Source organism: Mytilus edulis, chromosome 14 (assembly GCF_963676685.1).
Source record: "Mytilus edulis chromosome 14, xbMytEdul2.2, whole genome shotgun sequence".
Classification (NCBI taxonomy): domain Eukaryota; kingdom Metazoa; phylum Mollusca; class Bivalvia; order Mytilida; family Mytilidae; genus Mytilus; species Mytilus edulis.
The window spans coordinates 21,094,661-21,119,712 of record NC_092357.1 but is presented as its reverse complement, the minus strand read 5'-3'; the positions used below and the strand labels follow the sequence as shown (position 1 = coordinate 21,119,712).

Below are 25,052 nucleotides of genomic sequence, written 5' to 3'. Positions count from 1 at the left end.
TTTATTTTAGACCTAAACAATACGTTAATGTAACCTAGGACATTCGTTCTGAACATGCATGAAATGTTTTCCACTGGACGTTAAACAACGAACAATCAATCAATAGATGATAGGACATTGTCTTAGTATAAAGCTGGCATTAAAGGTAGCGCCTTCCTCATATTATGACAATGGCCATTTTCCTAACTTGGTACAAAACAAATTATTTTTTTTCTTAAATGTTGGGTTAAACCTGGTTTTGTGGCATGCAAAATTTCTTCTATGGCACTGTCAAATATAACATTAAAATGACAACTTTAAATGAAAGGACTACAATGCAAATAAATGGGAGAATATATAGGACAGAGAAACACACTAATAATAGTTAATAAAAGGTACCAGGTTTAACATTTAACACGTCAGACGTGCGTTTCGTCCACACAAAACTAACCAGCGACGCTCAGATGAAAAAAGTTCGAAAGCCAAAACAAGTACAAAGTTGAAAAGCACTGAGGACCGAAAGTTTCAAAAAGTTGTACCTAATACAGCTAGGGGTTTCTGTCTGTATAAAAAAATCCTTATCATTTAGTATAACTCACACGTTTGAAAACCGTAAATTTTATAAAATGACTAAATAATAAATATATATGATAAAGATGAAGTGGTGAATACCTACAGAACCGTTTTTAAGGACGGTATTTGTTGGCGGTTTATTATCTGTAGTTGTACACGGTTTAACATGAACCTTTTTTTTTTAAAGTTTTTCATGGGCGACGAGGTGTCGGATAAATACATACATTTATAGAGATTAGGACCTTTTTTGCTTTATAGTTGACATATTTCTTGGAATATACTTGTATTTCACATATGTATTTTTACACATGTATATACAATATACATTTCATGCCAGCTCTGATAGTCTGCATGAAAAAATGCATTCTTTTTGTTTCTTGTTATTAAAGTGTTGTTTAAAAGACATGGTTTATCCCAGCTAACCAGATTGGAAAGATATGTAATCGCAGCTTTCATGACAAAGTAAAATGGCATTGAGAGTTTATTTACTATCTATTGTGTAAAGTCGTTTTTGTGTTCCTTTATTTTGCTGTACATATGATTTTGTGTCATGAACGGATATCCTATATTTTTTTTCTATTATGAAAGGACGGTCTTTAAGAAGAACTTTGCTCGTATCGGAAAACGAAACATGCTTTTGAATAGAACTGAAACTTTTCCCCTTTTCTGCGGATACAAACTATTATAACTATATAATAACTATAATTATGATAAAATGAAGAGGTTCAATTTGTTAGCCGTCATGACGTAAACATGTTGAATACAAAAATATAACTTTACATTTAACATATATTACAATGTTGTTGAATTACACCAGTCTAGGCCCTTCTGTTATCCAAATAATTAATGATATTGCCAATAAAAAAGTTCCGGGTCGAATCTGAATCCGATACCAATGCAAATAGAATATGTCTCATGTATGTGTGTTATGTTATGTGTGTTATGTTATGTGTGTTATCTTCTTTCTATAATAAAAGCATTATCACGGGTCATTGTGTTAAGGAGGACATTTATCACACTGTATCAGTACAGATTTAATGTGAGCTTTTGCCTTCCCAGTTTCCTAGCCTGGTCATTGTGGTTTTAACTACCAAAAAGTTAACCTCCCCAAAACAATAAATACAATGCAATAAAACATACGAACACACACTCACTCGATTAGCCTGTCATTAAAGTATTAAAAAAATCTAAATATATATTAAATCACTTATATACAAAATAAGGGACAATGTCTCCCACAGATGTCATGGCAACGAACAGAAAACCGCTTAATAGGACATACTTGGATTCCTGTAACAAATTTGACAAAGCAATGTCAAAGATGTTGAAGAATTATCTCTATAAAATTTCACGTCTGCTCTCAACAGTATTATCCAACATTCATGGTGACCGTTGTAATAACATGAATAAGGACGGGTCATAACTGAAAGACTTAAAATCCGTTTCGTCAACATGACTTTAAAAGATGGCAATATGGATACTGAAAATTGAGGCTTAATTGCAAATTCTGAGACAAATGTCTATGGTCTGTGACTGAAATAATAACTTATAAACCTACTTTTTTCTCTGCTTTCAAAAGGAGTAGGTCCGGTAAGAGCCGATTTTGGCCTCAAATTTCAGGTTCATCTAACGAAAGTTTTTGGAAACTTTTTAAACACTAGATTGTCTATTTTAATTGATTCGATTAGTTAATGTAAAAGGTTTTAACTGATTTAGTCATCAAAACGCTCTGATTCAATCTTAAATATGAAAACTTTATCAAATATGCCAAAAAATGTAACTTTTCAGATGGTTTTTGTCAAAAATGAAAGTGGCCGCATCCGTGTTCATCCTCAACCTTTATATATGTTTTGTATTTCCATCAAATACAACTTACTTTTTAATATTATGAATGAACACGAATGCGGCCACTTCCATTTTAGACGGAAATCGTCTAAAAATTAACCAAAATGCTAAAATTTTGAAGATTTCAGTAATTTAGCTTGACTTAATGATGCTAGAACGCGATATTTGTGCATTGTTTTGTCAAAAACAGCTCATATTTAAGTAGCAAAAGCATTTTACTTCCCAAAATTTAGCTTAAAGATTACATTTTCACAATATTCTAAAACTGCTATATTTTGGGGCCAAAAAGTGGTCTTACTGAACCTACTCCTTTGGAAAATTTGTTAAGCTGCGAAACACTTTGAGAGATGTAAGACCAATGCCTGCATAAGGGTCTGGACGGGGTCCATAGAATGGAAATTTATAGACAAAGGTGCAGAATAAAGCCCAAATTAAAAAGTATATTAAATGACGAGGTGTTAAAATATAAAAAATAAAGAATAAGGGACAAAGAAAAATGGTCTAAAAAATGAATTAGACTTCAGACATTTTGGTATGAAGTATTATAATTGATACATTGCCTGCTTGATAAACGTATTAGATATATAATAGTTTATCATAAATATATCTAGGCTGGGTATTTGTCTTATTTTATTATTGTCGAATGTATACAGTGAAACCTGACTAAACCGAATCCTGTATTAACCAAAATCCTGTATAAACCAAACATGTTCTTACGCACCACCATCTCACATTATGTGGGTTCTGAACCTGATATAACCGAACATCAGCCAAAACCGAACAAAATCTTAAGTCCCGAAGAGGTTTGATTTGAACAGGTTTCACTGTATAATATAATCTGTAAACAAATGTGTAGACAAGTATGTGATACTTTAATAAAATAAATTATTATTATTATTATTAAATTAAAATCTTATATTGAGGTCAGTTGGTTTACCTCATTCTAATTTTAAACAAATCAATAAGATGTCATTTTAATTCTTTATGAGAAGATTAAACAGGTTGGAGAAGACTAAGTAAAGTAAACCCCGCCAGCGTTTATACAATCTATGGAAAAACCCGACATTGAGAAAATAAATTATTTTCTGCTGGTACAATGGCTTTTAAATTGTAAACAGCTGAAACTATCTAGATCATCGAAGCGGATAAAAACTATGGAAGCAACGATTGTTTATTTCCATTTATACCCTTTTATGTAATACTATTTTATTATATGACTGGCCCAGTCAAATCAAATTACGTTGAGCAAACTAATATAAAATGAAGATATGGTATGATTGCCAATGAAACAACTCTTCAAAAAAGACTAAATAACACATAAAATATCAAATACACGTCACCGTACGGTCCCCAACAATGAGAAAACTCCATACTGAAAAGTCAGCTAAAAAAGGCCCCGAAATGACAAACGTAATAATATTTAACAAGAAAAAATAAATGGCCCAGTTCAATATCTTAATACATATTGAAAGTCATAAGAAACCTCAAATCAAAAAAAATATGCATATGTTTTTTTATAACTAAATAGATCGTTTTTTCATTATGCAACTTATGTAAATATACTTTATTTTATGAAAATTCTTTAATTTGTTCACATTTATAAGAAATGTAATTATTTTTAATTGCTTCCTTCGACATAATTTCTGTATGCATAGTGACCTGAGCGTAACCCTCCTCGTAAAAATCCGGTGATCGCAATAGCCATGGATCTGTTATTAAAATAATTATCTGAATGTACATGTTAAACACGTGCTCAATACCCATGCGTTTTGTAATTTGATTACTATAAGGTGGCAATCGGTAAACTTCGGCTTCAAAACACGGCATTTAACATGTTTAATGAGCAGCCATATTTGTTAAATCATAACATACAGAGTGAAAACAAATTGACGATTAAACGATATATTTGCGTAATAAATGATAAATTCGTGCACAGAGGACTAAGTTTATGATATATGCATGCATTGTTTCAAAAATTGGATAAACATTATTGTTGACCACTCACTCGTTTCAAAGTTCTCCTAAACTATTCTGTGAAAGTGGTCCCAGTAGTCTTATCGTGGGCTTGCGTCTTCTTAGACATTGAATCATAGAAAAATGTAACACATTTTAAAGTAAACTCCGGTAATAGACTTCTGAAAACAAATGGCACTTGTATTGTAGTGAAAAAAGGTATGTAGGATAGCTTAAAACAGTAAAGTGTACTTCAGATCAAATTTATTCGTTCATTGTTTAATCATACGTTTTTTGATTGAGTTAAGTCTGCCAATTGATATTTTATCGTATGTTTTTCTTTGTTGTGATGTTATGCTATTGTTTCAGAAAAAGGGAGAAGGTTTGGATCCATTAAAACGTTTAATCCCGCTGCAAATGTTTGCACCTGTCCTAAGTCAGGAATCTGATGTACAGTAGTTGTCGTTTGTTTATGTAATATATACGTGTTTCTCGTTTCTCGTTTTGTTAATATAGATTAGACCGTTGGTTTTCCCGTTTGAATGGTTTTACACTAGTAATTTTGGGGCCCTTTATAGCTTGTTGTTCGGTGTGAGCTAAGGCTCCGTGTTGAAGGCCGTACTTTAACCTATAATGGTTTACTTTTTAAATTGTTATTTGTATGGAGAGTTGTCTCATTGGCACTCACACCACATCTTCCTATATCTATTAAGATTTTTTATAAGCTGTTTTAATCGAACCACAATTTCCCTTATTACTTTTGCCTTGGTTTTCGATTAACTACCAACAACGCTAACAGTGCTTTGATTTAGATAGTTCAATTCTTTAGAATTATGCTGCGATTTTATTTTTTTTATCAGTCCATGGCTATGAATTACATACATGTAACTTAGCTCATCTAACTTGATAAAAAACTGAAAAATGATAAGCTTTCCATGTAATATATCATTGCTAAGCAAATTCAGTTACTCTTCAGTTTTAACCATAGCTACTTCATTAGTATTTACATGTAGCATGTATAAAAAGAAAGCAGGAAATACACATGTACTTAAGATGTGTCGGTACCAAATAGATGACCACAATTAAACTTAATTTACCGAACGTGACAAACCTTAAGACTTATCTAACCTTCAAAGTCACGTTGAAGGACATTCTTGTAGGTACATATATAATGAGGAACTATATATGTGATATTCATTATATACATAGATAGAACTACGACACGAAATTACTGTTAAGCGTAGTTAAATATTAAAATCCATATTACGGCATTATGGTAAGTCAACAGTTTTAAGATCAATTAAATCATATTATTTTCCTCAGAAACTCTCTTCACGTAAATATATTTTTTTTTTCATTGAAAAAAAAGCTAAGTTTTGAATGACTTGTTAAACTTGGTATCTATATGTGTTGATGTTTACCAATAAATGTACAACATTTTTTTTGGTTCGATATAAGTGTTATGTGTAATAGCATTGTGACACCATTAAAGTCCACAATTCCTCTAAAGTCCACAACATCGCTTAAGTCCACAACAAATTATGCATGATAAATCAGTCAATGCCAATATTTGCTAATATAACACAGCTGATAAAGTAGCAAGATATATCTACATGATTATTTAAGAAAAATATCTATAAACATGCATGAATATTGCAGGTTGTGATCACTTATGTTTTGTTTACCTCATGTGAAATACCATAACTTTTGTTTTCTTAACGTTAACCTGTTGTAATAAAACTTGTAAATATTACAGGGATTTAGCAAAAAATCTTTTGTTTCTGATACATGTAGTATAGAATAACTGCAATACAAGCATGAAGTACTGCGAACTGTTTAAAACACATAAGACTGTTTATTTAATTTCTGCTTAACAAGTGCTAGGGGGATAACTTGTTTTTTTTCAGATCGTTACGGACAATTGTTCGCGTGTCTGTCCGGCGTAAACATGCCGCACCGTATCTTGAGAACAACTTATCAAATTTTCACGAAATTTAACATAAATGTCTTTTACGATCTGTATACTTTTTGGCAAAAATCAGATTAAAACGTTTTGAGTTACGGGACTTTGTAACTAAAACAGCGCCGTATCTCAAAAACAAGTTATGATTATTTATAAAAACTTTACACACTTCTTACTTATATTTTTCTAAAGATCTGTATAATTTTTGGTGATGATTCAAATTTTTTTTTAGAGTAATTTTTTTAAGAAAAAAAGGGGGGTCACATGTCGCGCCGTTACTCAGAAACTTTTTATGATTATTGCATAACACTTCACAGTCACACAAAACGACGGGCATATCATGCACTCGTGACGCAGCTGTTTATTCTACATGCTCTACGATAAACTAGCATATACGATTGGATATCTTGAATGGTTTTATTCATTTCAGCCCTGCTATTTACAGGGATACTAAACATGTGGACAAGAATTGCTCCCAAATATTTTCAATGTGAATCATATACATACATATAGAATAAGTAACCGTGAATAACAAATCTCAATTTGAAGGGGAAAAACTCTGAAACTATTTACCTTTTCTCTTTAGATGAAAAATACTCTATTTGTGTTGGCTGTTTTATGTTTTGTACACGAAACCGTAGGTAAGTTTGAAAACTTTTATAAATTTTAAACCATAATCAATAATATATAAACTATTAATGTTGTATTTGCATGATGTAGATGGTCCAAGACCACAGTAACGTTCTTTGTCCTAGTGTTGACAGTGTGTTGCAGTGTGTAACTTCCAAATTTATTTATCCATGATTTATGCATTAAATAGCAAGTGAGGGGAGGGGGGAATAAAATTACACTGAAAATCAAAATAGGTCACGAATTTTAAAGTTGTCAGTTTGTTTTAGATTTATGAGTTTGACTGTCCCTTTGGTATCTTTCGTCCCTCTTTTAAAGTAAAGTAGTGATTTGGTCCAGTTGAAAAAGGTTTAAAAGGTTAGAACTTCGGAAGCTGTCAAAAGATTTTGAGACCCCTATAAGATAACATTTTCAATATAAAGAGTTAGATCTGATATTTTCTTTTAGTTTGTTCTCATTGGTTCCAAAAGTAATACAACACTGTAAAAATAATATCAAGAAAGTGCAGGAGGATTTTTTTTAATTTTGTTTTTGTTTTAAAGAAATGCCCTATGAATAACTGTGTCCTCGGACCAAATATAAGAACAAGTCGTGTTCCTCTTAACAGAATATCATTCGGCAGTCCTCGGTAGAATCCGTTACTTCCCTTTTATCGTGAGATGAGGGTACGGAATCGGCCGAGTTGATACGAATGCAGAATATGTATGATTGAAAACATGATTAAGTCGTTAATTTTATTTCTAAGGGATCAAAAGGTTTATATTTGATAACAGCTGTAAAGAGGGAGAACGGCGTTGGCAAAAATGCTACGGGTGTATCTGTAAGCATGAACAACATTTAGGTATGTACATAACATAGACATTGGAAGATGTGATATGATTGGTCAATTAAAAGATGTGATATGATTGGTTAATTAAAAGATGTGATATGATTGGTCAATTTGAAGATGTGATATGATTGGTCAATTAGAAGATGTGATATGATTGGTCAATTAGAAGATGTGATATGATTGGTCAATTAAAAAAACATTCCTTTGCCAAGGATGTAGATAATAACAAGTCATTGCATGGCCTTCAACAATGGACCAAGATCATATATTATATTTAGAGTACGGTATACAAATTAAAAAAATGCATGTAACAGTTTCATAAAAATCCACAGATGCAAATTTCAAAAATAAATTTCTTGTCGGGATCCACAAAAACAACCAATAAAGTTGAGAATGGAAATGGGGAATGTGTCAAAGAGACAACAACCCGACCAAATAAAAAAACAACAGCAGAAGGTCACCAACAGGTCTTCAATGTAGCGAGAAATTCCCGCACCCGGAGGCGTCCTTCAGCCGGCCCTTAAACCAATCTTATACCTATTACATGTAACAAAGATTCGAATCAAACTGGAAATAATTCAAAAGAGAAAAACAACTGTCTTATAAAGTAAATTGCTAGAAAAAAAACTAAATATATTGCTTTTACATTTCAATGATGAGCGGTTTATAAGGTATATATGAGATACAGCTTGAACCAGCTCAACCTCCTCTTAAAATCGGAATGCAACTGATCTAGAACATATAAATAGTTAGAACAGTTCCTGACGGACGCGGTTCAAATCAAGAACCGTTGATGGAAGTTCTTATCTAGAACAGATTCTGGTGCGTCTATGAATTAATATAATCAGTCTAAGACAATTGATTCTGTCAGTTCATCAATTGATTTTTTTAAGTTCATCACTTAATAGTTATCAAAGGTACCAGGATTATAATTTAGTACGCCAGACGCGCGTTTCGTCTACATAAGACTCATCAGTGACGCTCATATCAAAATATTAAATTGATTCTGACCGCTATAAACGAGGAAAATAAATTCACTTAAGATTTATGTCACGATTTTAATAACTTGAAATTTGAAGTGTTTTCATTCATTATTTAATTCATTTCTGTAGAGTGTTTAGATTGCCATAGATGTAAAGATCTGAGCTGTGATGGTGAGTATATTTATGCCACAGTCTCCTTATTATACACACAATCTGACTGATGGTGCTTCATCGGATTATTGCTCACCTTGAAAAATTTGAAGGCTAAAATTTTATTGGCTTATGTTATAAACATCGAATAGAAATAAAACTAAGTGTTGTCAAATCTTTGTTCTCAAAGCTTTTATTTACCAGAAGCCAGGTTATTTAATTTCACTTTCAGATATATTGATGATGTTCTTTCCATTAACAATCCAAACTTTTCTGATTGGGTTCCATTAATATATCCACCAGAACTAGAAATTAAAGAGACAACAGACACGGCTTCATCCGCCTCATTTTTAGACTTATACCTCGAATTTGACATACACAGTCATCTTAGTACCAGAATCTATGACAAACGAGACGATTTTGATTTTGAAATTATCAATTTCCCTCACCTTAGTAGCAACATACCAACTTCACCTGCATATGGAATATACATTTCCCAACTTATTCGGTATTCAAGAGCTTGCAGCTCCTACTCAGACTTTGTAAAACGTCACCAATGTCTGAGCAGAAAGTTGATGAACCAGGGGTATGTCAAAGAACGTCTCGTTCTTTTTCTAAAAAAGTTCATCGGAAGGTACCCAGAACTTGTTGATAAATATTCCGTATCAACTTCACAAATAATACACGATGGTCTTGAAGTATAGATTTTGCGTACTGACGTTGTTTATCATCTTAATTACGTGTTATATTATTCTTTTATTTGTCTTTATTAATATTACTTTTACTGTTGTCTGTTTTTAGAGATATCCTTTTGACGTAACTCTGTGCTTATATATCCCATCATACTTTGAACGACAAAATTATTTTATGATATGACTCTGTACCTATGTATCTTGTCATACTTTGAATGACAAAATTATTTTATGATGTGACTCTGTACCTATGTATCTTGTCATACTTTGAATGACAAAATTATTTTATTCATTAATATTACTTTTACTGTTAACCAACTTTTTTTGTGATATACATTTAACGTGACTCTGTACTTATGTATCAGGTCATACTTTGAACCACACTATTATTTTATTTATTATTATTACTTTAACTGCTAAGTCAGTGTTTGCTATATCTATTTTGCGTGACTGTATTTGTGCATCCCGTCATACTTTGAACGACAAAATTATTTCATGTCTACCTGTGCGAATTTCAAACGCGCAATTTTACACCAGTACCCATACCCTCCTTCCTTGATGGGTGCATTTTACATAGACAAATATAATCGTATAATATAATCAAAATGAGGATGTTAATTTGATGTATGCCTTTTTGTGCTTCTTCGTTACATTTGTTGTTTTTATAGTGATTAAGATGATAACACGAATGTAGGAAAAAAAGTCACAGGAAAAAAAATCACGGAAAAAAAGTCACGGAAAAAAAGTCACAGGAAAAAAGGTCACAGGAAAAAAAGTCACAGGAAAAAAAGTCACAATATATATTTTTGTATGAAATAGTCATATGGTCTGCACATACATGTATAAACAGGAGAAACATTCCCAATTTGTATTTTTTATGGAAATGGTCATAAGGCCGCATATATATATATGAATATATTGGGAAACATTCCCAATAGATATTTTATTTGGAAATAGACATTTTTTAATTCATTTTATACGACTAGCTTTGGAAATTTAGATATAAATTCAAAACATTTAAATGGAACATGTACATGCTGGTGTACTATTGATACATGTTTTCAAGGATTTGTTGTAATTATTTTTGTTTATATCTCTTATGAAAGAGATATGAGTTTAACAGCAACAATTTTCTTCATTTTGAATACAGTATATAACTTGACCACATGTTTTTTTTATTTTTATAAAGATAAGTATTCTGTAATTTAGTGTTAAACAAACAACTCATTGCCATTAATAATAGCTTAGTATTCATATATATTTATATGTCTAGGGACTGTTGATATTGATGTGTGGCTTCTTGTGGCACCTTTCCCCGGGTGCCCTTCCCCCTTTATAAACCTTTCATTTCCTGTCTTCGTATGAAGCCATATCAATGAAATACAACTTACGCTCAATATCAAATTAAAGGACACAATTAGTTAAAAAGTCAATTTTGAAAAAAAAGAACATTATTTATTCCAATACATTTTTATAAGTATATATATAATTCCTTTATAGTTTTTAAAAATTAACCACTAACATAACTTAAATAAGTAATCCAGTACAAATATATTATGACTTTTTTTCAATGCATTCAAAAACTCCAGTTTAATTATTTATTGCATACATGTACATAGTGACTTTTTCACATGCATTCCAACATATTTCTGACAAATTAGTTTACTTAAACAAATTGTGACTTTTTTTCCTGTGACTTTTTTTCTTGTGACTTTTTTTCCTGTGACTTTTTTTCCTAGGGGTATTGTGACTTTTTATCCTGTGACTTTTTTTCCTGTGACTTTTTTTCCGTTTACCGATAACACAATGGTGACTGCTGTACCCCTATTTTTGACATTTTTACCTATTATGTCTGTTTGTTTGTTCACGCATCGGTGACTATGTAATGGAATTTGATGCGACTGTCATACAAGTGAGAGGTTTAGCTAGCTATAAAACCAGGTTCAATCCACCATTTTCTACATTTGAAAATGCCTGTACCAAGTCAGGAATATGACAGTTCTTGTCCATTCGTTTTTGATGCGTTTTGTTATTTGATTTTGCCATGTGATTATGGACTTTCCGAATTGATTTTTCTCTGAGTTCAGTATTTTTGTGATTTTACTTTTTACACAGGATCTCTATTTTGATCATAAAGCCATACACATGGTCTATATTGCGTGTTTCTAGTTCTTCACAACAGACAGTAGTTGTAATGATAGAATAAGGTATCTGACTAAATACATGTAGAACTACATTGTAGCTTCATTCCGGTTCTAAAATTTGATCCTGACATAAATACACCTTCGTATTTTGTATACATTGTAAACAAGAAAACACTGGTATGATATTATAAGGACTAACATTGAAATTTAAGCAGATTGTATAAACTCACAGACACTGGTATCTGAAATAGTTTTCCTTTATACTTGGTTATACATAACATGTGCAACAATCACTATGTCTTGTCTCTGATTAAAGTTATACATGATAACTATAAACAGATTGATTTATGATTCTCCATTGAAAACTTCCGTCATATTTAGACTCCTCGTTTGTCTATCCGACTGAAACTAAATTTATTTTAAACTATCTACACAATGGTGTATAACACGCATATGTCTATTATCGGAATCATTCGCGGATCAAAATATGACGGTAGTGTACGACCGAGTATTTATTGTATTTCTCAGAAATGCTAGTTGGGTATCTTGTGTTATATGAAGTTGTATTCTATTGTAGATTTCTTTCCAGAGATAAGATATAATAGATAAAAAGTTAACTCATATCATAAAGTAGTTTTGTCTTTCCGTTTTAGAACAAACTGAAGCGCCAAAGACTCATGCACCTCATATTACTCATGCTCCACACGCAACTCATGCACCACATAATACGCATGCACCAGTTGTTACTCATGCGCCACATACAAGCACATGCGACATCGTTGCTGTTTTTGATGCCGTTGCAAGAAATCTATTTGTCAATAACTCACGAGCTGCACAATGTGCTAACGATGGCCGACATGATAGCGATGCTTTAGTTATGACACTTTGCAACGCCCCTGTCAGTTCTAAATGGATTGAAGGCGAACAGGTAATTCATAATGGACTGTAAAATACAAACAATTAATGATCAAGACAAAGTGATCACGTGAAATATCCGTATGTTAGTCATTCAGAATTTGCCATAATAAGTTTAACAAATCTCGTTAAATTATTCATTTTGAAATAAAATATTACGGTTTTAAGCTAATACTTCAAGATAGAAGCAAAAGATATCAAAGGGATATTTTAACTCATTAATCGAAAACAATCTGACCATGCCTTCGAAAAAAACGAAAAACGACCAAAATACATAACAACAGTACACAAAACACAACACAGTAAATTAAAGACTGAGCAGTAAGAGCCTACTCAAAAACCGGAAAGGGGGGAAGGGGAGGGGGGGGGGTAGTGTCGGGTTCTCTGGAAGGGTACACAAAGTTGCTCGTGTAAATACACACCCAGTGATAACTCTAATTGTACCGGATTGTAGTAATGTCGTTATCTGTGAAATAAATACTAGTAGGTCTATGCGTGTATTTGGTTTATTTGATAGTTTTCATACAGCATTTTCTTTTTTAATAACTTAACTTTTACAGGTACTTTTAAGGAATGGCACGTGCTCAGGATTAGCTAAACCATACACACCTGTATTTTATCATCCACGGAGAAATGTAAGACAAGCAGGCATACTTATATCATGTGATGGAAATGAAATAAAGGTAAGTATTAAACTTGACATTTTTCTCTTCATGCCATGTACAACATTTCTTTCTTGTAGAAGCAACGCGATTGATTTTGATCAGTATAAATAACCCATAAGTTTTATTTTAAAGGTCGTTCATATCTTGAGAAAACGAATAATATATATTGTTTTGTTTAAAAAGTAAAACAATAATAAATATTACAAAATAAAAATTAGAAGATGCGTTATAATTTCTAATGAGAAAACTCACCGCTTGGACCAGTACATATGTAAGTATTTACAGTGCATGGTCAAATTGAGAGTTGACACGGTGAATGTGTCAAATAATAAACAAACCGACCAAAGAGAAGGAAAGAGACCAAGACCATCAATGGGTCTGCAAAATAGCAAGAAAATCTCGCACCTGGAGGCGGGCTCCAGCTAGCTTCGAAATCAAAGTGGGTGCTAGTTCAGCGAAAATGGACGTCATTTTAACTCCATTAAAAATATTAATTATAAATGAACCAATACGAAAAAATAACCAAAAGTTCAGAGATTCCTGACTAGGAACATGCGGGGAAATGTGGAGGCATTAAACATGTTATAGATATAGGAAGATGTTGTATGAGTGCCAATGAGACAACTCTCTGAGTGGTCTCAGTAGTTATAAGCCAGTCAACACTGAGGTTGTGAGTTCGAATCCCGCTCTTGCGGGTGCACTCGACTCCAATCTTAATTGATTAGGATTGTCAGATTTCTTAAGGTTCATCATAACCTTTTGACTAAAATGGCCGTATTTACACCCCAAATTTTACTCTGAGTACAGACTAACCTATACACCTGCAACAGTTTTAAGGGATGGCAGGAACTAGATATATAAATTTTAAATGCATTTTATGTTTCAGAAAATTATAAACTTTTCTAGATTTTGCTATCCATTTTTTTTCGTTCCTGCAGAAGGTGCAAAAATTAACTAAGTAGTGAAAACGATTGACAAGCTCCCCTCATATAATCAATGTTGTGAGTAGTATTGATTTAAATGGACAATAGATGGACAATAGACACCTGTAAACAATAGGTGATTTAACAGGTTTAAACTGTGTAACTGAGTGGACCGTATCAAATGAAACTCGGGTGTTTGTTTATTTTGCTATCTTCTGCAGACTGGAAAAAAAATGAACATCAAAATCCAGGTAAGTTTTTAATTTTCTGAAACGTAGACTTCATATCACTTTTATATATCTAGTTCCTGCCATGCCTTAAAACTTTCCTGAATGTACCAGTTTGTCTGTACTCATAGTAATTTTGGAGGTGTAAACACGGCCATATTTTTCAATTCCTTATGATGAACCTTAACGAAGGTCGGTAGTTTTCTCATGGCACTCCGGATTCATCCACCAATAAAACTAGCCACCTCGAAATAGCATAAATGCAGTGCTTAAAAGCGGCGTTAAAACACCAAAAATCTAATCAAATCAAATTAATGTTTTATATTATTTTATCTTTGTTATTTTGTTTTAATAGGTTTTCCATCAAGAATGCGATACTACTCCAGAAGTTAGGCATGTTGAATCAGAACCACTCGATAAAATATATATACTAACATGGACTTGATTAAAGACAAATTCAAAGTGTAGTTTTTCATTATTTAAGAACTTGAAAAATATCTAGATATAAAGCATGGGAGTCATATCTTTTAGCATAGTAAACCAAAACAATTAAAACCTGTCGATCGTTAAACAGTATTTAAAAACAGACATTAAATCTACGTTCAAACTTCATGCTCTTGATTGTCCTGAATTTAAATTAATGGGAACTGAATTTGTAAAACACAAAAATTAAACAAAATCATAGTTTAATTGTAAATCAGATGGCAACTAAATTTGTAAAACACAACAATTAAACAAAATCATAATTTAATAACAAATGAATATAGCGTTTTCACTTTTTAAATCTACTACCGTTTTTATCGTTATGTTTCGGGTCAAGTGTGTTCCCCTTATTCTGTTTTGTGTCTCCTGCAACGAAATTCTTGTAGAAACAAAGTAACCCTTCATTAGACGTTTTTTCCTATGTTATAAATGTAGTTACTTTTAGTATCTTATTACATTTAACACATATTATTATTAGAATTAAGATCAAACGCTCCATTATTTCAGATGACTATATTTCCAGAAAAAAAACGTATATTGATACCAAACGTCATGACAACCTTTGTTATAATATATATTTCAATTTTGTGGAACTAACATAATTTAGAAAGTTTCGGTTGAATAACATTGTTATAGTACTGACGATTTATAGCTTAATTGATATACAATGATTTCATTATTATTCTTTGGATATCAACTTTCGTGGATGTCATTGGTAAAGGTGATCGAACCACAAATTGTAATGTCTCATTGTCCATATTATTGAGTATATATGCAGACTTTGGCCAAAACCAAACAAGATATCAAATTACACGACAATGCAGGTTATCCTCAATCCACTTAAAATGAGTACCCACAAAAATTAATGAATTCGAAGTATTATATTTAAGACGCCAGACAGTGGTTGAAGACCGTATATTATTTTTGTAGTATGTATTATTTGGCTAATCCATAATTGACGTTTAAACAAGCTTAAATACAATTCTGATACCATAGTTGATAAGTACAATCAGACCGAAAAAAAAGTACACGAAGGACACAAGCAAGGAACAAATAAGTAAATAGGTATTTCAAATACGAACATTTATAGACAGAGGCATCTGTTTATTTAGTCATATATTTAAGACTTCAGACGTTTTGGAGTTTTCTAGAATAAAAATATGTCGGGTTTGGAAGACAGAACGCTTTTAACTGGATGCCTTTTGATGGTATATGCAACTGTCTCATTGCCATTATATTTTATTCGATTCGTCCAGCAGTATTACTTTAACACTTTCAAGTTTTTAGATATTTGTGCAAACTCAATTGAACTATTTGTAATGTTTACTTAGGTCAATAACACAGTAACATGAACGGATCTGACCTAATGATTAAAAATGAACTTGTGCCCAATGTTTACTACAAAACGTGATACCATTTCTTTTATCTAACACTGGTAGTCACGTTCTTAGCTAATTTGGTCCATTATTTTTGTCATCAAACTTTGTGATTAAAGTTACATGTAACACTACTACATATCCATTGGATTTAATTCATTCACCGTTACAGTAGGTATTCTTTATTTACTCTGCTTTACGACAAAAAAAATAAAAAATGAAGCAAAAGAAAACTAAACTTAACGTTATAAAGAAAGAAAAAGAAAGAAAACTTAACGTTATAAAGAAAGAAAAAGAAAATCAAACTTCAGAAAGAAAGAAAAACAAAGAAAGAAAAACAAAGAAAGAAAAACAAAGAAAGAAAAAGAAAACTTAACTTTAGAAAGAAAAACAAAGAAAGAAACACATACATGTACCAAATACAAAACAAAATCAATAGAATAAAGCAAATTATATGCATGCACATCCATAACGACAACAAGAAAAACCAAAAAAAAAACCCACGGATCTATTCTTTCAATTCAGGCAGACAGTTTTGTCGTTTGAATTGTTTTGCATTTCTCATTTTGGGCATTTTGGTTTTCTATCTGAATGGGGTTTTCTTATTTCTAAAGACCGTACGGGGAAAATAGTTGCTAACTTCTATTATATGTCAATTGTCTTCCAAATGAGCCTTAATTTCCCCATTTCCATTCTCAATTTTACTTAATGGCAATCACTCCGATTTTGTTTTTATGTAGGATGGATTTAAGAAAAGTTTAAACACATATATGCAACTACTGTAGAAATGAAAGCTGGAAGTAATCATATAAATGCAAACGAAAACACGAACACAACTGTAGGTGTATTCACGTTAAGCTAAACTCGATGTGGTGTCTTAAACGCGTAAACTAAATGTAATTGAAAAGAAAAGATATGGGTAACCATTCATGACACAATCAATGAAATAGAGAATTGAAATCGGGGGAATGTGTCAAAGAGACAACAACCCGAAAAAAGAGAAAAAAACAGCCGAAGGCCACCACTGAGTCTTCAACACCGCGAGAAAATCCCGCACCCGGAGGCGGACTTTAGCTGGCCCCTAAACAAAAATGTGTATTAATTCAGTGAAAATGGACGTCATACTAAACATATAAATGAGAAAAAAATGCATTAAATCTGCGTTTAATCAAATAACCTAACCATTTCAACCTATCTATTTCACTTATGCTTATGTTGTTTATGCCTCTGTTTATTTCAAATAATAGTTTTCAATTTCAAAGTACTCCAATCAGAAGTACTGTTTTCAAACAGTTATCTCCTAAAGAAGTTACAATGGAAAAATTCGATCCAATTCTATGTTTAAAAGTAAATAAACAAATCGAGGAAAAAAACAGGGGAAGTCCACAAGACTCACCAAAATCGAACGTTAGACTTAAACAACCTTTGGAACGAATATAAAATAGATGTCAAATTTCTGACTTGGTACTGGCATCGTTGAAGAAAAAGTGGGTTAATCCTGGTGTTATAGCTATAGTCGCCGTCAGCTGAAATTCGTAGCGGTTATCGGTAAAAATAATCTAAACTATCAATCGCGTTCACTCGAATATAGTTTTTCACATTCCATTCATAAATCGCAAAAAGAAAAACCACTACTGACCTACCTTTTAAGTGATCGCACTGTAATAATCCTGACCTTCACATTTTCCAGAATATTTCCCATTGTAATTCCGCCATCTTCGTTTCTATGAGGATCATTTGTTCACATTTGACATTCGTCACTGTACGCAGTTTCCTGAAATGTTCCTTTCATTGATGTGATAAGTTTTCCCGCGCTTTATGCAAATTTTATGAAATTGAACTCCACGGAAACACTTCCGGTAAAAACAATGGCTGATTCCACCATTCAAAATCGTCTATGAAAAAGTGAAGGTCAGGATTATTACAGTGCGATCACTTAAAAGGTAGGTCAGTAGTGGTTTTTCTTTTTGCGATTTATGAATGGAATGTGAAAAACTATATCTCGAGTGAACGCGATTGATAGTTTAGATTATTTTTACTGATAACCGCTACGAATTTCAGCTGACGGCGACTATACATGTAACTCTAAATTACCTCCCACTTATACAACAGCTTGGTTTTTATAGTTCCATTGTATTGACAAATAAAAATAAAAATAGGTAGACAAAACCAAACAGACACAACCAGCCAACTTTACAAACAGGGATCAAGCTGCCAAGGATGAAAATTTTGTCCTGCATTTTTTTAGTTGTAATCCTTGTCCTGCATCTTTTTTTCACTCTATTCGGTCCTGCCTTCTTTTTATTAGTTTATCATGATTTTTTGCCAAGTTGCTCATCATGCTTTTTTGTAGTACTAAAAACTCCTGTCCTTCCTTTTTTTCTATCCCCTCCCCCATACAAATAAAATGGTAGCTCCCTAATGTGAAAACAGTGTTTATCACATGTAAGTAATTAAAAATAGGTTTAAAGTACGTAACGTTTAATGTGCACAGGACCATAATTCCACTGTACACAACATATAAAATATACTGTGAGATTTTGGAGATGGTGGGAATACCCCAATGAGACACCAACCATACAACAACAGTAGCCAACAGGCACCGTGAGGGCAACATCACAAAGTCCCTTTCCGAATGGCAAAATCAAAAGCTCAAACACATCAAACGAATGTAAAACAACTGTAATATTCCTTACATGGTACAGACATATCCTTATGTAATAAATGGTGGATTAAACTTGGTTTTATATATAACCAAAATAGACACCATGAGGGCATACAGTGTTCAACAAAACAGTAGCCAACGGACAACATGAGGGTAACATAAAGTATTCAACAAAACCAGTTGTATATACAGTAAATCACAGAAAGATTTTCTCGAGTCTATAATAGATATATAGATAATTTAACAAACATAGATCTACCTTTTAAAAAGCCCTTTCTCCAAGCGTCGAACATCATTAAGATATGAAATACATTTAGGTGTCATACCACCAATTACTCCCTCAAATTTAGAACGTATGTGAAAGTAGGCCTACTCGGACAAAAAATAGTGCATTTGATGTCATTGTTCACCTAAACTAACCAACAAATTTGCAAAAATGAAAGTTTTGTTGAAAGAGAAATATATTAAGACCATTTTGAGCCAAAATTTACCTGTCTATGAGTTTGCATTAAAAATTGAGGATGAATGCGCTCCATAGTATACTAATTTAAGATTTCAAGAAAACCAGGGGTTATTTTTAGTGGTACCTCCTTTCGGAAGCTCTCTGCTTTCTTATATGATTTTGAACGTATGTTGAAAATTGGCATGCAGAAAGGTGACACCTGTACAATTCAGGATATACCTAGTTTCTATGAAGTTAAACTTAAGGTAAAATATTTAGAAAGCTGTGAAAATTGCAAAATTTGGTTGAACAGATAGGGACTTTTAATTGGTGGTATGACACCTTTAAGCAAAATGCGGTGAAACATCAAAATCAGAAAACAATTGTTTTTTTTTTGTCTTAACTGATCATTTGAGATAATAGTAGCCACATTTCAATCTTTTGGGGGGCAAAATGTCACATATTGCAAATTTAGAGCCTAAAACTTGAGTTTGTGCTATTTTTAGCTTTTCCCATCCTGACAATATGCTTTTATATAAAAAATGTCCTAAATAATGTTATAAATGAACAGAAAGTTATTCTGTGGTGTTAAACATTGAAACATAAGTTGTTTACTACCCCCAACAAAATTTTGTCATGCAGATTTAATGAAATTATTTGATTTTTAGCCCTTATAGCATTGCGTCATACTATGTACTTGACAGATAGCATAGCCTAGTGTAAGCACTGCAGAAACTCACAAAAGCACCATTTATTATTCTAAATGATTTTTTTTTATCTTAAATTTTATTAACTGATGTAAATAAACACAGTTAAATGACCATGACTGCACTTTTGATCAATTTGTAGTACTTTACTGACACCAGATGAAAAAAAGGGGGGTCAATATTCCATGACACTTCAATACCTTGGATTTTTTACTAAATTCATTGCAAAAATTGTTGAAAGTCTTTAAAGAAGTAGAACAAACAAGAAAAAATCAGCAAACAATGATCTTGATATTGAAAGTTTATGTTCCTGTAGCCCAAAATGAAATTTTCAAGTATTTTCTATTAAAGTCATACATTACAGTCAGTTTAAATTGAGCTGTGAAATTTTTAATACAAGTCGCATAATGCTCAGATAGGCTGTTTTTAACTACAGTTTGACTAAGGATTAAGAATAAAGCAAAATAAAAGATTTCTAATCAACTTCTTTGTCTCTTTATGTTACTTTGTTTCCGTCTTTCCTTGTTTTTGTTATGAGAGAAAAAAAAAAACTTTCCCCTCCCAAATCATCCTCAATACAAGAGCCCCTAAAATAAAGCAACGAAGGAAGAACACGTTTGCTATGTCATAGTAATTTTATTTCAATTTCAGATGAGAAAATTTGTACTTCTGGCTTTGTTATATGTCATTCATGTGAAAGAAGCAGATCTATTTTTTCTTGGTAACTATAATACAACGTTTTATTAATACAATTTTAGAAGTAACACGAAAAGACACATTTATCTCATCTATCCTCTAAAACGTAGAAAATCAATCTATCCTAAAAGATAATAAATCTCTGTGTGATGATCAATGTCATGCATAAAAAAAGTATCTCTATATATATCACATGATTTTGGTATGAGAAAAAACATAGATGCCACATTTCAAGGACTATATTTCGACAGGACTCCGATCTGTTATATGATTTGTAGGGCAGTCAATGAAAACAAGAACTTGGCAAATTAAGGTAACACTAAGATACCGCTGTTCGGAAGTCATACATCGAATGAGAGAAAACAAATCCGAGTTACAAACTAAAACCGAGGGAAACACATCAACTTTTATAGGAAAACAACGAAACAACTGCAACACTGAAGTGCAACAAAAAACAAACGAAAATGCAACACACACACACAGAAACGAACTATTAGATAACAACGGCCATTTTCTGGACTTGGTACAGGACATTTTAAGAAAAAAATGATGGATTGAACCTGGTTTTGTGGCTAGCCAAACCTCGCGCTGTTATGATAATGTTAAATACAACACTAAAATGACAACATTGCATGACAAGAACACAGTACATACAACTGCATGAACATTGAGGACAGAGAAATATACAAATAAACAATAGTGCATTTCGACATGTTAACCACAGAGCAAAAACGAACACGTAAAACAACCTAAGACAACACATAAAAACAGCACAACAGAACCACGCATTCCCTTTCACACGACCGGATAAACGCCAAAAAAGTGACATCACAAGCATATTTCTAAAAAAGTTATAAAGTTCAAGATCAGGTTTGTTATTATGTAATTTGATGTATTGCATTGCAATTACAAGAATATTATTATAGAATTGTGTAAGTAATTAGATAATTAACTGTAATATCTAGCTATGTCGGCATTTCTTCTTGATCAAACTGTAAAACAAATAAATCGTGTACGTGAGTGGTGAAAAATAATGTTTATCCAATTCTTGAACCAATGAATGTAAATTTCATAAACTTAGTCCTCTGTGCACGAGTTTCTCATTTTTTACGCAAATATATCTTATAATCGTCAATTTTTTTTTCTCTCTGTCCATTATGATTTAACAAATATGGCTGCTTATTAAATGCCGTGTTTTGAAGCCGAAGTTTACCGATTGTCACCTTATAGTAAATAAATAACAAAAAGCATGGGTATTGAGCACGTGTTTAACATGTACAATCAGATACTTGTTTATTTTAATGAAAGATCCATGCGTATCGCGATCACCGGATTTTTACGAGGAGGGTACGCTCAGGTCACTATGCATACGGAAAATATGTCGGCGAATTGCTTCCTGGAAGGAAGCAATTAAAAATAAGTAAACTTCTTCTAAATGTTGACAAATTAAAGAATTTTCCTCAGAAAAAGTATATGTACATAAGTTGTATAATGAAAACTATCCATTTAGTTATAAAAAACATATGCATATTTTTTTTAATTTGAGGTTTCTTATGACTTTAAACTAAAATCTTATAAATGAACTCGGTGATAAATTATCAAGTGCAATCCAGGGCACACCTAATAAGACAAAGCACAATCTGTCTATGTACATCAAATCTATTTCAAATAAATAAAATAATATAATATGTATAAAACATGATGGCCATAAAAAACAGTTCTAGTTAATTAAGTATTGCATAACTAGTATATTAAATATTATAGTTATATCAATTTGTGTCTTTAATGTAATTGAACATTTTGAATAAACTATTGATTCAATTATTTTTTGATACCAATTTGGTCAAGCTTACTTATCTTGTATATTCGAGGATATCTGATTTCGTGGTTTTGACATAGTTTGCATTCAAACCTTTAATTTATTTATACTATGTTGAAATAGTGTTTCTCGTTTCTCGTTTTTATATAGATTAGACCGTTAGTTTTCCTGTTTGAATGGTTTTACAATAGTAATTTTGGGGCCCTTTATAGCTTGCTGTTCGGTGTGAGCCATGACTCTGTGTCGAAGACCGTACTTTTACCTATAATAGTTTACTTTTATAAATAGTGACTTGGATGGAGAGTTGTCTCATTAGCACTCATACCTCATCTTCTTATATCTATATATGTTATGAAAGCGTTCACCATGTGCAGACATTGTTTCCTCATGTACATCATTTTGTAGACATAACTTTTTGTTTTTTTCTGACATAGGCCAACTGATTGTTTGTAAATAGTAGTCCATGTGAACATCTTATTTTTATTAAACTTTCTAAGTCATATTAGAATTTGAAAAGGATTTGAATAGAGTATATGTTTATGTGTGATACTCTTTCGGCTTACACCCATCAGTATTTATTATTGTCAACCTAAACCAATATCTAACGAAATGACACATTTTTATTTTATTTAGACTGTTCAAAAGGATCGGATACATGGCGAACTTGTTATCACTGCAAATGTAATCATCACCATTATTCATCAATAGGTATGTTTATCTGCCGTTGTAAACAGGAACATAATTGCACTTATTTTTTTACTAGTAGCCTAAAACGCAAATAAAGTATTAATGAACAAAAACTCAAAACATAACTATGGGAAACAGCTCGTCTAGACGAGTGCAGCAACGTTTTATTTTTTCAATAATACAACTGTCATCAATAAATTTGCCCGCACACTAAGTCTGCTGCAGCATACGAACATATCTACAAAGAAAAATATTGAAGCATAACTTTTTCATATCATAAAACAATATTTACATAATGTTCTTTCAAGATCTGCAGAAAATGGCGTTTTTAATAATTAAAAATAATACAGAAAAATTCACAGGATGGGATAGAACGGGGTAAACCTTACTGCACCAAGACTGAGCTTCGAATGGGCAAACTATGAATAGATATTTTCAATGTAAACTAAAGCGCGACTGGCGCAAATACAAAAAAAAAATAATCTTGGTATTGATGATGAGTTTACTTATACCGAGAATAAGTAGTCCGTGCTATCATATAAAAATATTTAAACTCTTAACTTAGTCAAGGTGACCTATTGTTATGCTAAAATAATTTAAATATTATTCTAAACATGAACATATGTTCCCAATATAACAATAAACCAATGTGATATTGATAGTTAATAAATACATAATTTAGACACGTTTATCTGACATCGGTAACCCGAACATCATACAGGTTCTATGAACATCAGTCAAAATAATATCTGTCTCTGTAACCATGACCATCATTCTGTATACAAATAAGGAGATGTGATACGAGTGTCAATGAGACAACTATCCACTAGAATTCGAATAAGTTGACGCACGCAATCATATCCAATCGTATGGCCTTTAACGATAAGAAAAGCCTTATCCATGTAGTCACCTATTAAAGGCTCCAACATGAACAAAAAAATCTAATGAAAATATCAACGCCAAAATTTATAACAAAACAAACAATCTACTAAAACAAATTAAACGGAAAAGAACCAAGGACAACACTCAAATTGTATATTTGTCTGCCTTTGTAAACATGAGCATCATTTTGTTATGTGTATCTACTATTGCAAACATACTAATCTTAAACATTAACATCATACAGGTATAAAGTGCAAAACAAAAATATCGAACTCTGAGAAAAATTCATAACGGAAAGTCCCTAATGAAATGGCAAAATGAAAAGTGCAAACACATCAAACGAATGGAAAACAACTGTCATATTCCTAACTTAAAACAGACATTTTCTGATAAAGCAAATGATGGAGTAGACGTGTTTTATAGCTAGCTAAACCTCTCACTTGTATTGCAGTCGTCGTATAAAATTTCTTTATAGTGACAACAGTGTGAAAAAACAAACAGACATTAAAGTAAAAAAACGAACTTTTATTTTGGAACTGTCCGTTTGAATTTGCCTTGGAGTTCGGAATTTTTGTTTTTTTTACTTTTTAGGATTTTCGGTTAATTTCTATATTTCGGGATATTCGTAGGTTTTATAATTATAACTTTTATAAACCCCGTTTTTCCTAGATGAGGCAAAAACAAGATTTGTTTAACTTTCTGTTTCCGTGTTGATAATAACATGAATAGTATTTACTCTATATCTTATCATACAACAATCAATCATTTTTTTTGTTTATTTATTGAAGTAAATGTGAATTCTCAAAACCAGATTCAAATGTTAT

The 25,052-nt window shown here is 32.0% G+C and overlaps 1 protein-coding gene and 1 long non-coding RNA gene across 2 annotated transcripts; both read left to right on the top strand.

Annotated features, from left to right (window-relative positions):
- The first annotated feature begins 5,542 nt into the window (after window positions 1-5,542).
- LOC139502456 (uncharacterized) lies at window positions 5,543-14,938 on the top strand. Its single transcript, XM_071291931.1, has 7 exons — window positions 5,543-5,626; window positions 6,900-6,954; window positions 7,689-7,784; window positions 8,885-8,926; window positions 12,395-12,669; window positions 13,217-13,339; window positions 14,827-14,938. The coding sequence occupies exons 1-7, from the start codon at window positions 5,624-5,626 to the stop codon at window positions 14,914-14,916; spliced, it is 684 nt and encodes a 227-aa protein (XP_071148032.1). The 5' UTR covers window positions 5,543-5,623; the 3' UTR covers window positions 14,917-14,938.
- A 1,413-nt stretch (window positions 14,939-16,351) lies between these two features.
- Window positions 16,352-23,368, top strand: LOC139502455 (uncharacterized). Its single transcript, XR_011658851.1, has 3 exons — window positions 16,352-16,501; window positions 20,796-20,865; window positions 23,293-23,368. It is a non-coding gene; the product is annotated as an uncharacterized lncRNA (long non-coding RNA).
- Window positions 23,369-25,052: the final 1,684 nt, after the last annotated feature.

Coding starts and splice junctions, on each gene's coding strand:
- LOC139502456 (XM_071291931.1), top strand. Junction 8,927..12,394: donor TAAAGATCTGAGCTGTGATG/GTGAGTATATTT, acceptor TTTCCGTTTTAG/AACAAACTGAAGCGCCAAAG. Junction 12,670..13,216: donor AATGGATTGAAGGCGAACAG/GTAATTCATAAT, acceptor TAACTTTTACAG/GTACTTTTAAGGAATGGCAC.